At 44.0% G+C, this 15,754-nt stretch overlaps 1 protein-coding gene across 1 annotated transcript in view; it reads right to left on the reverse strand.

Annotated features, from left to right (window-relative positions):
* Nucleotides 1–1,117: 1,117 nt before the first annotated feature.
* TTC8 (tetratricopeptide repeat domain 8) overlaps nucleotides 1,118–15,754 on the reverse strand; it is a 42,486-nt gene continuing 27,849 nt past the window's right edge. Inside the window, exons 13-14 of the mRNA XM_035107491.2 lie at nucleotides 12,425–12,508; nucleotides 1,118–11,722 (exon numbers count right to left, since the gene is read on the reverse strand). Of these exons, the coding sequence (XP_034963382.2) occupies nucleotides 11,603–11,722; nucleotides 12,425–12,508 (204 nt within the window). The 3' untranslated portion in view covers nucleotides 1,118–11,602. The remainder of the gene's footprint in view (nucleotides 11,723–12,424; nucleotides 12,509–15,754) is intronic.

A 15,754-nucleotide genomic window follows, 5' to 3' on the forward strand; every position in this document is an offset into this window, starting at 1 on the left:
TTGTTACCTCAAAACTTTCTGCAGTTTTCAGACCCATATTGATACTGTTATCTCTAGAACAATTCTGTGGGGTTGTCAGCGGCTGCACACCCCACCCCCACCCCAAATACCAGAGACTGACTTGACAATATTAGCAGGCGCAGGATGAGGATGTCGTTAAGGGGTGCTTGACCTGTTGAATTTCTGCCTGCTGTGCAGACAGGAATCTGGGAAATGGCCTGAGGTCTGGTGGGATGTTTCTGATGTCCATGAAGTATCCTTTAGAATGCCAAAGCAGACATCTAGCTTTACATTAACCTAAATAAACTACCAGTTGACATCCACAGCCTGAAAACATCTCATAAATCCTCAATCTACATAAAACCAGCTCAGCCCTAGGGTTGTCAGCTTCATCATTCTGGAATAAATAACTTGGATATTATTGCACTGGAAGGCCCCTTTCCATCAGAGGTACCATAGCACAGCACAGGAGTGATTCAGCATAGGTTTAAGTGCAGATTAAGTGGTCTGCGATTTGCTGCAATGGTGCATGTTTGCCTATGAAAAATATAGCGTGGCATTTACAAAATATTTTTGATTAAGATTACCTATTAATAATATTTGATCCCCATTTGGTGCTTCCTCTTGGTCCTAGTTTAGCACTTGCATATGTTCTCCTTCTCTGTTGCAGAAATTGTGCCTGAAAAGGCTTCACAGCCAACAGATGGCTCCCCTCCCCCCACCCAGCTACTTTTAGAGCCAATGGAAAAACAACAGACATTCTGCAGTTAAATCAAATTTATTTGGGGGGAAAAACCCAGCGTCTGCAAAACAAAACAAGCAAACCCCTATAGTACATGTACGGCATGAGTCATATGTTGGCAAATAGTTTACTAGCCTGCGGCTTCAATTCTAACTCAATTTACCGGGGAGTAAGCCCCATTGAACTCAACAAGGCTTACTTCAGAGTTGACACAGGACTGCAGGGTGAGGAGGAGAGCAAGGCACAAGGGCTTGCCAATCGGAAGGTCGGCGGTTCAAATCCCCACGACGGGGTGAGCTCCTGTTGCTCGGTCCCAGCTCCTGCCAACCTAGCAGTTCGAAAGCATTTCAAAGTGCAAGTAGATAAATAGGTACCACTCTGGCGGGAAGGTAAACGGCGTTTCCGTGCACTGCTCTGGGTCGGCAGAAGCAGCTTAGTCATGCTGGGCACATGACCCAGAAGCTGTACACCAGCTCCCTCGGCCAGTAAAGCGAGATGAGTGCTGCAACCCAAGTCGTCCGCGACTGGACCAGGGACTGAAAGGTCAGGGGCCCCTTTACATTTACCTTCACGTATAATAAATGTTTTCATCCGCCACAGTCAGGATACGTCTACACTATATATATCAGGTATCCCCAAACTTCGGCCCTCCAGATGTTTTGGACTACAATTCCCATCATCCCTGAACACTGGTCCTGTTAGCTAGGGATCAGGGATCATGGGAGTTGTAGGCCAAAACATCTGGAGGGCCGCAGTTTGGGGATGCCTGATATATATCATTGGTGATTATTGGAATTATTTGGCGAAAGCCATGTGCTTTAAACGAATGGATGATGATAATTATTATCATTATTCCCCTGTATACCTGCAGGTCTCGGGGCAGTTCACAGGATAAAATCACAATATAAAAACACAGAATACATAATCAAAATAAGAACAAAAACAACCAACTCCTCTCCACCCACCCCTGGTAGATGTAATGTGAGACCATAGTTAAGTCATTTTTAAGTGTACCTGGAAGCCCTAAGGTAGTAGTCAGACTCAGCACACACTGCAACATTTCATTTATTTATTTTTATTTCATAAGACCAACACAGCTACCTACCTGTAACTTCACAGCAGTTTACAAAAAGATAAAGAAACCAAGGTGTGTGTGGGGGGGAGGAAATACAACCATACTTAAAAGCATACAAAAGTTAAAATACTAAAACAGTTTTAAATTACCTCAAGTTTCTAAGCATCTGGTTAGGCTTGCCAAAACAATAATGTTTTTAGCAGGCGCCACAAAGAGTACAGTGAAGGAGCCTTCTTGATATCAATAGGCAGGGAGTTCCACAGTGTAGGTGCTGCCACACTAAACGCCTCCACAGAGGCAGTGGCGTACCAAGCCCAGACGGTACCCGGTGCGGCGCTTGTGCAGCACCCCATACGGACTGCAGATGTATGAGCTATCACTCACAGATGGTGTGCGAGAGCGGTAGCCCGCACGGACGCTGCGCCCTCAAAGCAGCGGGGCTCGGCTTGGGAGTTGCACTGAGTGTCACCCCCCTCCAGGGTGACACCCGGGACGGCCTGCCCCCAACGCACCCCCTTGCTACGCCCCTGCACAGAGGCATTCTGTGTGGTATTGTGGTTAACATGTCGGACTTGGAGAGAGAACTGGATTTTCTGTAGTCTTGGGCAAGTCTTGCTGTCTCTTGACTTAACCTACTACCTTGTAGGGTTTCTACAAAATTATAGAACTCCCTGGCTTTCTCGGAGAATAAAAACAAATCAACCAGAAAATGATCTGAAGGCAAGTAATGCTGTTCTACTACTGAAGCTAAGCAGGTCTGACCTTGTAAGCTGCTTGAATGGAAGACCGCCTGCCTGGAGACCAGGCATAAGCTGGGCTGAGCTCCTTAGAGGAAGAGAGGGGTGTAAGTATAGCCAGAGTTGCAGCGTTCTAATTTTCAACGCAACAGACCCGTTTTGGGCTTGCAGATGAACCAACTGTTGAAATAACCAAAAGAAGTTAGTGGAAAGCTATGTTAGTGTCTGCATTTGCAGGGGTGTGACGCAAATTCTTTAGTGTGTCCTCCGCTCTGAGCTTGAGTTTGCGTTAACAATGCGGGCTAGGCTTCCGAGGCCTGCATTGTGATTCGCTGCCCTGGCGCAGAACAGCCAATCAAGCACAAGGTGGGTGTCGCCAATTGTCACTGGCAATTATGTAAAAACCTGGAGGCGTTAAAAAGTCATAATGTAAACAAGTTCGTAGGAGTAATATCTTACTTTAATAAGCCAAAATGAATAGAAATATTTTCTGGCTCACAAGCATATCCAAGTGGGTTTTTCATCCAATTAATGAGATTGACCTTTTAATATTGTTTTCCTAGCATCCCACTGCTTCATCACATTGCATGTAGCTAAGTTTCCAGGGACAATGTAATTATTCTTGTTGATACATTTCATAAAAAAATAGACTATTAACTGGAATGCCTTTGGTATAGCATCACCCAGGTCTTATAGTTATGTAATCCTTTATTTAATTATATCTTTCTGGGTAGATGAGTTGAACAGTTACATTTTAGCCTAATATTTTTCCATTTGTATTGGCAAATGATGCCATTTGAGACAGCATCAATTAAAAAAAGCAAGTTTTTGCTAATAACTGTTTACATAACAGCACAGTACAGTGGAAGCCAGCCATGCATGGCAATGCAATAATCCATCAGGCATGTGGGCTTAATAAAAAGCCGGTCAGAATCACATTTAGGTCAGACTCATTTTAACATTTCCAAAATCAGAGTCAAGCAGACATAGAGCAAAGATGCTCTCAGAAAGAGCGAAGCGTGCTCAGCAATACTTTTCTAAGATTCAGTTTGTAAAAAGATGCACACACTTTCTGTGGGGAATTGCAGTCAAACACAACTATACATGAGTGCTAGTTGATGCATGAAGGGGTTAAGACCACAGAGTTGCATTGCTAGACTCAGGTTATGCCCCTTTACCTTTGGTGAGGGAGGAAGTGAGGTGAGGCTTCTTCTCTTCCCTTTCCTCTCTCTTTCTGCCATGTAATTGAGCATGAAAAACATGTCTGAGCTTGCTCCGAACTCCTGCTTCATGCTGCACCTGGAAGCACTATCTGTACACTATAAGTGTATTTGGGGGGGCTCTATGCATGTACCACGTATATGCACAGAGTTCTCCTCACAAGTGGGTAGGTAAAAGGGTATGGTAAAGGACCCCTGGACGGTTAAGTCCAGTCAAAGGTGACTATGGGGTTGTGGCGCTCAACTCGCTTTCAGGCTGAGGGAGCCGGCGTTTGTCCACAGACAGCTTTCCGGGTCATGTGGCCAGCCTGACTAAACCACTTCTGGCGCAACGAACTCCATGACGGAAACCAGAGCACATGGAAATGCCGTTTACCTTCCCGCCGCAGGGGTTCCTGTTTATCTACTTGCACTGGCGTGCTTGCAATCTGCTAAATTGGCAGAAGCCGAGACAGAGGAACAGGAGCTCACCCCTTTGCAGGGATTCAAACCGCCAACCTTCTAATCGACAAGCCTGGGGTATCATGATTGGGCCAGGGCTTCCTTTTCTGTGAAGACATCTATGTACTTGAATGCCATAGTTAGAGCTTCTTTTGACATGCTTCAAAGTAAGAGCCCTGTAATACTTATTTCTGCATCTAGGCTTGTTAAACTGAGACCTGAACATCCAAGTGTAGCCACAGTATACAGTCAAACCTTGGCTCCCAAACGCCTCCGTTTTGGAATATTTCGGCTCCCAAACGGTGAAAACCTGGAAGTAAATGCTCCAGTTTTCAAACGTTTTTCGGAAGCTGAATGTCCGACATGGCTTCTGCTTGAGTGCAGGAGGCTCTTGCAGCCAATCGGAAGCCACGCCTTGGTTGTTGTTGAACATTTCGGAAGCCGAACAGGCTTCTAGAATGGATTACGTTCGACAACTGAGGTTTTACTGTACAGTATTGTTGTCATCCATCTGTCTGGAGGTAGAGTCAAACCACTGCATTAATAGCACTGAAGAGACCTCTCCAGGGCGCAAGCCTGGGCATTGTGTATGGAGGTCCTGGGCTGCCCAGATGACAAGACTCCCCTCTTGGCCTCGCTGATGTGGTCCAAAGGAAAGCAGAGGAATAAGTCTGGCACCAGCTTGGCTGCAGGAGTTGCTGGAAGGAGGAGAAAAAGGAAGACACCATCCAACTGTCTTGGGGACTCCGCTCTGGATTTGTGTAGGGTTTACTCCTTAGCCTTTTCTTTTCCCAAAGGTGTCCCATAAGGCAGTGGAGGTTTAAGGTAAGAGTTTCCCTTCTCCTAGGTGGGTTATCTTCCCAGGTTGATATCTGAACTTCACTTCCCTCTACAGCATGTGTAAAAACCACCTTCTTAACCGTTGGATCCGCTACAAGTTTCGTCTGCTCAATCCACTAGAGCAGGCACCCCCAAACTTCGCCCCTCCAGATGTTTTGGACTACAATTCCCATCTTCCCCAACCACTGGTCCTGTTAGCTAGGGATCATGGGAGTTGTAGGCCAAAACATCTGGAGGGCCGCAGTTTGGGGGTGCCTGCACTAGAGCCGTCTTCACACGCAGGGGAAATTCCTATCTCACGGAGGGTTTGAGACCCTTCGGCTACCCTCACCTGGTTTAGCTGGCCAGTCAAAACCATTCTTGGGGTCTTGTCGCTGTTGCATGATGACAGCTTCTAGGACCCAAAGGTAAGAGCTAAGTACAGGGTGGGGATCAAAGGTGGACAAACTACTCCAGAAGGAGCAATATGTGTCTACACCAAAGGTACTCCTCCTCCCCTAACACCCCAGGATATATATACACCCCAGTTATAACACCTTCATGAAGTTGGTCTCCTTTCATTGCTCTTGCACGTGGAATCAAGACTGCCCTTAATAGATCTTGTACACTCAGAATAGTAGCATTCAATTTCTAACAAGAATCAAGCAGTCATTGCTCGATTAAGAGACACAAAACTGGACTTCTGCCATTATATATGTTCAATATGGGTAACTGGGCATTTGCGGCAGCTGTGTTAAATAGAGCTGGATAAAGTAGGAGCCTAAAAGTCACACTTCTTAATGTGATATGTAGGACTTTGGGACTCATTTACTGTGAGATCCTTCAAAGCTGCAGGAGTCAATCTGGGAGCTCAGGGATTCCACTCCAGGCAATGTAGTACAGTAGACAAGTCCCACTTTTCACATTACAGCAGAAGCTGGGAGAACTGAAAAGGTTCTCATCCATGCCTCATTTTCCTACTCCTATAAACATACTGGCTCAAAGGCAAACTGAAAATGGCTTCCTCTCTCTCTCTCTCTCTCTCTCTCTCACACACACACACACAAGCAAAGCGAAGGGTAGAGTACAGTTCAGTGCACAAATTATGTGATGCAAACCTCAAGAACAAAACAAGTTGCCTGCAGGGAAGCAGCAGCGTTCAGAATTCCTGCAGTTTAATAAAAATGTCACACAACGGGGTAAGTGGACTCGCTCTCTCTTTTACCCTGACCACCTGCTGGAAAAGCAGCTTTGCTTACTGCTTCATTATCCAGGCTGTTGCTTTTGCCAGTATAGGTCTCTGTCCTGCAGGACTGCTCTAGTCTGGGGTGGTTTTGTGGTTGTGGTTGTGGTGGGGAAGTAACATTAGGTTTTCCAAGTTCCCTTACTTGGAAGCCCTTTTCTTAAGCAGTGCTGTCATGCCCCTCTTACGTTCTTTCGTTTTGGCTTTCAGGCATATTTCCGAACTGGATTTGTGTGTGTTTGTGTGTGTGTGTGTGTGTGTGTGTGTGTGTGTGTGTGTGTGTGTTGCACTTGTTTGACTGCTGAGAGTCTTACTACAAAACTGCCCTCCTTGAAACAGTTGCAGGTGCCAAAGCTGGGTCCTCTTTTGAGGCTTTTGTCCAGCTGTAAGATTTGGGGTTCACTAAGATGCAACCACACAGCTCTAGTTATAGGAATTGCAATTTTGACTCTCATGAAAGTCAATGGCTATTTTCCCTACAGACTAAGAGAACTATATTTTCTTTATTTAGCTACCAGGCTCAGTTCAAGGTACTGGTATTGGTGTCCAAAGCTTTTATTTCAGGGTTTCACAAACTTGGGTCTCCAGCTGTTTTGGGACTACAGTTCCCAGCATCCCTACCCACTGGTCCTGCTAGCCAGGGATGATGGGAGTTGTAGTCCAAAATAGCTGGAGACCCACGTTTGGGAAACCCTGCTCAATACCATTTGGAACCACGATACCTAAAAGATCATCTCATCCAATACATAACCCCACACATAAGCACCTGATCAGTGCATTCTGCGAGAGGGCATCCTGCAAACACCACCCTATCAGGAGGTCTGACATGACATCAGAATTGGGCCTTTAATGTGGCACCTCCCCTTTGGAACTCCCTCCTAAAAAAAAGGTAAAGGACACCTGGACGGTTAAGTCCAGTCAAAGGCAACTATGGAGTTGCGGCGATCATCTCGCTTCAGGCCGAGGGAGCCGGCGTTTGTCCACAGACAGCTTTCTGGGTCATGTGGCCAGCATGACTAAACCGCTTCTGGTGTAATGGAACACTGTGACGGAATCCAGAGCGCAAGGAAACGCTGTTTACCTTCCCGTCGCAGCGGTACCTATTTATCTACTTGCACTGGTGTGCTTTTGAACTGCTAGGTTGGCAGGAGCTGGGACAGAGCAATGGGGGCTCACCCCATCATGGAGATTCAAACCGCCAAAGCCCAAGAGGCTCAGTGGTTAAGACCACAGCGCCACCCCCATCCATTTGGAACTCCCTCCTATTATATATCAGACAGATGCCTTTTTAGCATATGGACATTCCTCCTTCAATAAGCCTTCTTTATTCCAGTTGGTATCAGCATTGAATTGATTTTATGTGTGAAATATACTCGGAGTCGAGAGTGAATTTCATGCTCTTTATTCAGCTCATATTCATCAAGGAGAAGAAGAGAAGACGAATGGCTCTTTTCCCAAAACCATCTGCTTATATACATTATTTACACAATGGGCCTTGCGTGATTGGCTACTTCAGGGCTACACCTGTGGGCCAATTATATTGTGGATTGATTTCTGCCTGCAGCCTGATTGGCTGCTCCTACAGGCCAATCAGGTAGCAGATTCACTTCTGCCAGCCGCCTGATTGGCTGCTCCAGCAGGCCAATCAGGTTGCGGATTCACTTCCACCTGGAGTTGGATTGGGTAGCTCCCGCTGATTCTGAATCCTATTGTTCTAGGATTCAGCTCAGTACATAACAATGTGTGAGCTGCTTTAATCGCTCTTTCTGTATGTGCGTATGCACTTTTTAAAAAAATGCTTTCATATGTTTTAACTGCTTTTATCTATGGAACTGTTTTATATGTTATCATACAGGTGTGTCGCTGTCGTTGTCCCCCACTTATGTGGGTGTTATGTCCCAGGCCTCCATGCACATAAGTGAAAATCGTGCAAGTGGGGAGCACCCCCTAAGCACATTTGCTTGCTCTCTCCACACTTGAGTTGAAGCTCTGGGATTGGCAGGGAAATCGCCAGCTGATGTGCTACCACACTGTCAGCTACTAGGCAGGGAGGCTGAGCAGCCTAAACAACTCTGCTGCACCTCTGGTCTCTTTGGGGCTTCCTCCACCCTCACTGAAGTCCTCTTCAGGGTCCAGGGAAGGTCTCCTTATGAGCCACGAGGACTCTCCCGCTCTCCCTTGCCTCCTCCTCCTCCTCCTTCTTCTTCTATTTCCTGGTTTTTATCTATCTTTTCATTTATTTCCCAGCACTGCACATATTGTAAATTGCTTTGGGGGTGCCTCACGGGAAGAGATCAATTAAATAATTTAATAACAATTTACTTAGCAGTAGCTACAAATTAAAATAGGAAATGCACAAAGCACTGCTGTGTTCTAGGGATACTGCAACTGTATGAAGAGGTCACATCGTCTGAACAGAATTCTCCCAGAGAGATGGATACCATTTCTGACGCTTTGTGTTATGCCATGTCATACTAAAGGCAGCTTGCTCCAGGGCCAGCCTATTCGCCTGCCTATTGGTGCTCATGCAAATTAAAGGAAAACCGAGACATCCTTCCATGACCAACTGCCTGGTATGAGGATCTGCTGTTCCTGTGGTACGTAGTGCTGCTGTGTTCTCATTTCCACATTGGCTTTAATTAGTATGCATCCAGCTCTCTGCAAATATTGGCATCCCCTTGCTTAAGGGAAGGAAAGGGTAAAAAGAGCAAGCAGCAACTAGCTTATTAAGCAAACAAATCCAGCATGCAGCTAGCTAGCCAGACTGATTATTAGTGGCTTCAAGCTGATGTTTGTTAAAGCGCTACACAATTTAATTGACCCAACTTTGTACTTCTATATTCCAAAATGTTAATATCTATATTAGATTGAAAGGAAGCGGATTCAACTTAGCTGACTCCTTCTCAGAGACTCATTCCAAGATGCTAATTACAATTTCAGCAAAATCACTATTTTTTTTAATCTCTCATTTTAAAATGGTTATGCCTCTGCTTCCTCTTTACTCCCTTTTGGGGACCCTTAAGGACAGAGATGTCATTTTTCACTTACTTCAAAAGCTAACTAGGTTCCCCTGAAAACTCAAGCCTTTCCAAATGACTATGCTTTAAATAAAGGTAATGTGTTTTGTAAAAAAAAAAACACCTTGTAAAAATTTAAATTTGCAAACTACAAAGTTAACTGAAAGTTAAGCAGGACACAAAAGTGCCTTTGAACTCATGCCCATAATCTCAGACCCCATCAATTCCACTGGGAATTGCAAACATAAGAGCAAGTTCAATTTGCAACATTATTTTCTCGGGGGGGACGGGGACTAAAATGTAAGCCATTCCTCAATTTTCAGAGTTTGTGACCCACTGAAAAGAGAAAACGGACTCTTAATAAATTATAGACTAAGCTTTATTATGAATAGTATTAAAAGTTAAATATACATAATAGCTTCACAAATGACAATTTAGGTTTAAATGCCTGAAATATAATAAATCACTGTGGAATGCAGTGAAAAATTAGAAGTAACATTAACACAGACCCATGTTTTACTGTAAAGCTGAACCTAAAAGGAATAAGAATTGCCTCTCCCACTGAACTGGTACTGTACGCTTAAAATTGCTGCACTCCCTGCAATTAGAATGGGGCAAAATTACTTAAGCAGTTGGGGCAGAAGAATGACCAACTGGATTATGGAAAAGAATGATGGAGAAAACTGGTGGCAGTCTTTTATTTACCAACACTGGTAAAGAGATATTCTTTCATAACATACCAACCCTAGCTTGGAAGATAACCTATATGATGAATTTCTCTAGGTGGGAAGCATTACATATATATTGGCCTACAGTTGCACATATTCTGTTGATACTTTTAAATTTTAGGTGAAAAACCAAAACAAAGTCCATTTTAAAACGGCTAATTATGCCTCTTCCTCATTAGTTTCTCAACTATAGACACAATATTTCATCTTAGAAGTGCTGATATTATATAATACCTGCTCATTTTGAAGGGGCTTGTGTGGAAGAAGATTAAACTCACAAGGTACCCTAAATTATAGCTTGGGATACTTCTCCCAATTTATTAGTCTTATTGACTTAATTTTAAACCAGATTCTTCTGAAAAAGCATTTCTGAGACAAGCTTAATGGAAAAAACCCTTCTGGTTTGTAACAAGGAGAACAAAAAAATATGACATGGCATATCATAAAAAATGTTTGGCCTAGTTCATCCTTCCCCATCCTACTGCCCACCAGATGTTGTTGGACCAGAGCTCCCATCATCCCTGACCAATGGCCATGCTGGGTGAGGTTGATGGTAGGTTGAGTCTAACATCTGGAAGGCAAGAGGTTGGGAAGGTTAGCCAAGTTCAAACTGATTAGACACAACTAAAGGGACAGCTGCCTTTTGAGTTACAAGCAAAACAATACTTCTCTGAATACAATACTAGGAGACAATCCAGAAAATGCTTTTTTAAAAAACTAAAAGGAAAAAAAGAGCATCCAGCAAACGTTTGCAAGCACCAACTATCCAAAACCAGCACAGATTTATTTATTTTTTAACTGCAGTATCTTCTGACTTCTCACATCTCTTTGGTTGGAAGGAATAGCTACCTCTCCATCACCTTCTTAGTGGAAGTTACAGTTTAGGAAGGAGGATAAGTAATGGAGGGGAGGTATTTCATAGATGCCAACTGCCTGCTGTGTCTGCCTTTTCTTCTCGTTGGAAAGTGCTCCACTCATGCAAGCAGCCTTTACACACACATACACCTTCATGACTCAAAAGTATCTTCTCTCGGGGGGAATAAAGGCAACAGCTTCTCACGTTCTTTGCTTGGGCCTTAAACCCTGATCTGATGGTTCAGTTTTGACTCCAACTGCTACACTTGCTGTATGACCTACACTGGCCCCCAAATCATCAGAAATGTGTGGGAAAGGGTGGCACGGACAGATCTTTAGAACCTGAACGCATCAGTTTACACTTAAGGAATTGGCGACCCAAGGACGAACCTTTAGTGTGCCTTATACAAATACCGTAGGTTGTTTCTAAAAAAGGGGTCATATGCTAGACTTGCTCTGGTGCAACAACTTAAGCAACATGACAGCTCATGTTTCAGCTTATTAACTGTTCAAAATGTTGGAGCACCACTATAACCAGATGGTGAATAAAAGGGGGAAACATTCCCTTGAAGGAAGCAGACTAGCACTTTCTGCTTAAGGAAACAGCTCTGCCTCTAGTCTGCACAAACAATACTTCACTATAAATAACATTCTGAGGATTCAAGTATTAACTCATCTGCTCTGCAAAACTGCACAAGTCAGTAGCTTTGAGGGACAAAGGTGTTTCACCGAAGTCTGGCAAAGTGCTGTTTTAACTGTTTGATTAGTTGCTTCGTATCCACGTGCTCTGGGAAAGCTTCTTCAGACTTCTGACCAGCTGCGTAACTCCTTTGGATATCTCCAGCCTGCAAAAAAGACACACAGGCCGAAGGACACAAACATGTCATCAACACAATTTTTTTTACTAGGTTGCTCACACCCCAGTCTCTTTAATAAATTCCAACTCCCAAGACACAATCCTGACTTGGCTCCAGTCACTCACACCCTCATTTATTTCCATGGATTACAGTAATGCATTCAACAGGAGAGTTCTGACATGAGTCAATAGATCAGACCTCAAATCACCACTCTTTTATCTTTTATACGAAGGAGGAGGAAAACATGTAGAAATGAAATGCCCATAAAAACTAGTGATAAAAAATACTGCTGCCTTCCCCAACGCTACTAATATTGGATATCTTTAGGATACTCAGGAATCAAAGTCTTGTGTCTCTTTTGTAGGAAATGCATACTTTTTGTGTGTTCTGCAATTTGTTTTTGGGCTCAATTGGCAGTGCTTTAGAGTCCCAAACTTCCTGGGACCAATAGATCTCAAGCGTATCTACACCCAACATGACCTTGCCCAAGTACTCTGGATTAACAAAAATGATCTACAAAACGTAAGCTACATTTAAGAAAACCACTTGTGAAACCCATCATTGGAAGTTTGAAAATGCTTTCCCAAAACTAAAAATTGTCATACAGAACTTCCCTTGATAACCTAGAGAAAACCGTACGCTTCCTGTGCCTATTGGAGAGAGAACGAAAGCATAAAGCAATGGTGTTACCTTATCAGACAGTACAGCAAAATTGAAGTGTGGCTCATACATATGAGGCGCTATCCGGGCAGCAGTCTGCAGAAACACTCTTGCCTGAAGAACAAGAAGCAGACACACAACTCACCTATAGATTTGTCTAGGGATTTGTCTAGACATTCCTACTTTTCATTTGTTATACAGTTGGGACAGTCAGAATATAGTGCATCTTAACTAGAGGGCTGGTGGGGTTTGGGTGGTAAAGTTGTACGTTTCCGAGCACAATTCAAAGTGTTGGTGCTGACCTTTAAAGCCCTAAATGGCTTTGGTCCAGTATACCTGAAGGAGTGTCTCCACCCCCATCATTCTGCCCGGACACTGAGGCAAGGCTAGGAGGGGGTCCCAGCTCCATGGCCAACTGAACTCTGCTGTCGGGCAACCCTCCTTCCCTTGCACACTTCTGCTGAGCAACTTGTGGCTCGCTCTTAAAGCAGCCTCAGAGCACACGCCATGCCACAGCCTTTGCTGGGCTCTTAGCATTGCTGCCCCACTCACACAGGCTTTTGGCGTGCCTTAGAAGCAACCTTTTTCAGCCTTGGGCCGGTCCACCGTCCCTCATGTGGGTCAGACTATATTTTTTTTTAAAAAAAATGAACAAATTCATATGCCCCACAAATAACACAAAGAAGCATTTTAAATAAAAGGAAAATAAAAAAATTCCTTCAGTAGCACCTTAAAGACCAACTAAGTTTTTATTTTGGTATAAGCTTTCGTGTGCATGCACACTTCTTCAGATACGCTGAAATAGGAGTCCCCAGGCGCTTATGTAGAGAAGGGGTGGGGAGGGGGTGGGGAGGGGAGGGGGTATCACTCAGAAGGGTGGTGGAAGTGGGTGATTGACTGACTGATAGCTGTTGATGACCGAAAACGACTGCAAATGGTTTTGCATGAAAAAGCAAGGGTTGAGACAATGAGATGGCTGAAGATCGCTTTATCATGTATAATGAGATAAGAATCCAGTGTCTCTGTTCAAACCAGGTCCCTCCATGGTTTTGAGCTTGGTGATAAGTTGTAATTCAGCAACTTCTCTTTCCAGTCTATTTCTGAAATTCTTTTGTAGTAAGACAGCTACTTTGAGATCTTGTATAGAATGTCCTGGGAGATTGAAGTGTTCTCATATTGAAGTGTTCCCCACACAAGCATACAAAAAAGAACAGGCCCAAAAAAGAAAATAACAGAACACCACTAGTCATCACATACAGCTCCCAAGTTAAAACAGCACAACGCATCATCAGAGATCTACAGCCTCTCCTGGACAATGACAGCTCCCTTTCTCAAGCTCTGGGAGGAAGACCTTTCATTGCCTACAGACAGCCACCCAATCTTAAACAACTCCTCACCCACAATAATACAACCACCAGACTTAACATGGACACTGGTACCAGAGCCTGCAATAAACCCAGATGCCAACTTTGCTGCCACATACACCCGGACAACACCATTACTGGCCCCAACAACATCCAACATACCATCTTAGGACTATTTCAGGACTATTTAATTGCTCATCTTCTAACATTGTATATGCCATCAAATGCCAACAGTGCCCTTCAGCTCTCTATATTGGACAAACAGGCCAAACCCTACGCCAAAGGATAAATGGACATAAATCTGACATCAGGAACCAGAAGACAGAAAAACCAGGAGAACACTTCAATCTCCCAGGACATTCTATACAAGATCTCAAAGTGGGGGGTGACAAAAAATTTTGGCACCCGGGTACCAATTTACCTTGCTACGCCACTGAGTGGCACCTGCCCTGTGGAACGCCCGCCCCCCCAGATGTCAAAGAGAACAACTACCAGACTTTTAGAAGACATCTGAAGGCAGCCCTGCTTAGGGAAGCTTTTAATGTTTGATGGATTAGCAGGCACGTCCAACAGGTAGATCGTGATCTACTGGTAGATCACTGGACATCTGTGGTAGATCACCGGCTCTCCCCAAAGAAGCTAAACAACTTTGGCTCCCCTAAAAAAAAAACCTGCAACCCCCCAAAACAGGGCTTTCCTCCTCCCTAAAAAAGCTCAACAATTTGACCTGAACCCCAAAAAACAGGCCTTTGCTTCCTAAGAAAAGCTCAACAACTTTGACCTGAACCCCCCCCCAAAAGGGAGTAGTTTTTAACTCTGTGAGTAGATCGCAGTCTCTTGGGAGATGGCCACCCCTGGATTACTGTATTTTAATATTTTGTTGGAAGCCACCCAGAGTGGCTGGGGAAGTCCAGCCAGATGGGCATAGTATAAACAAATAAATAAATTCTTTTGATTTTGCATACCACCACTTTACCTGATGTTTGAATAGTTTTATTGCACACTTTATTTTCACACGAAATCATTGTATCCCAGTTTTCCCCTAGCATACTTTGTACCCTATATTTCTCAATCCCTAAGACTCTTTTCTTTATAATGTGACTTTGATTTTCCTTTGATTTATTATGGTTTGCATCTTTCATAAACCAAAATAAATTTGCTGGTCTTCTGCTGATAGTTTAAATACATTTTCTAAGCTGATCTCAGCATTTCATCATATTCTGTCATAACCCTCTCATCCACAGGGGAAATTAAGGTTCTAGTTTCAGACAAGGGTCCATCTAGCTCAGTTTAGGTACATGGATTGGCTGCAGGACTCCATGGTTTCAGACATAGGTCTTTCCAACCCTGCCTAGAGGTGCTAGGGAATGAACCGGGGATGTTCAGCATACAAAACAGTTCTCTACCACTGAGCTACTGCCCATTTCTCAAGCGGGGCTGCTGTAACATTCCTCAACATTAGCAACTGTCAGTGTTAGCAGGAGATGTTATGCAATGTTATATAATTTTATAAAACATTATATGCACCCCCACACATGCAGCCTACTCTGAAATTAGCATTATCCACCAAACCCTGCAAAAGTGCAGTTTCCTTCCCTATCTGCTTACCCTCCAGCTTTATTCTTGCAGGATGGCGAAGGATTAGAATTGACAAATGTTCTGTCCTTTGAAGTGCTTGGACAGCAGAATTCTTATCTTAGTGTTTCCCGGAGGCTCACGGAAAAAGAGATTGTCACAGGAAGGCATGAAGGATGACACACTGTGCATATATGTGACCCCCAATTCGCACAACACTCAGTTGCCCAGCCTAAGCGCCAAAGAAATTACCAGCATCATGATCTGCTTCTGAGAAACCAGAAGTACAATTTATGAAAGCCACAGATCAAGCAAACATGGGGTGGAATTTGGTGATGGATTTGTGTGTGGTTTTTTAAATAAATAAATGTTGTCACAGAACTGCTACTTCAGGATTCTAATCACATCAACTTTGGTTTCT

Source organism: Zootoca vivipara, chromosome 1, assembly GCF_963506605.1.
Source record: "Zootoca vivipara chromosome 1, rZooViv1.1, whole genome shotgun sequence".
Lineage (NCBI taxonomy): Eukaryota > Metazoa > Chordata > Lepidosauria > Squamata > Lacertidae > Zootoca > Zootoca vivipara.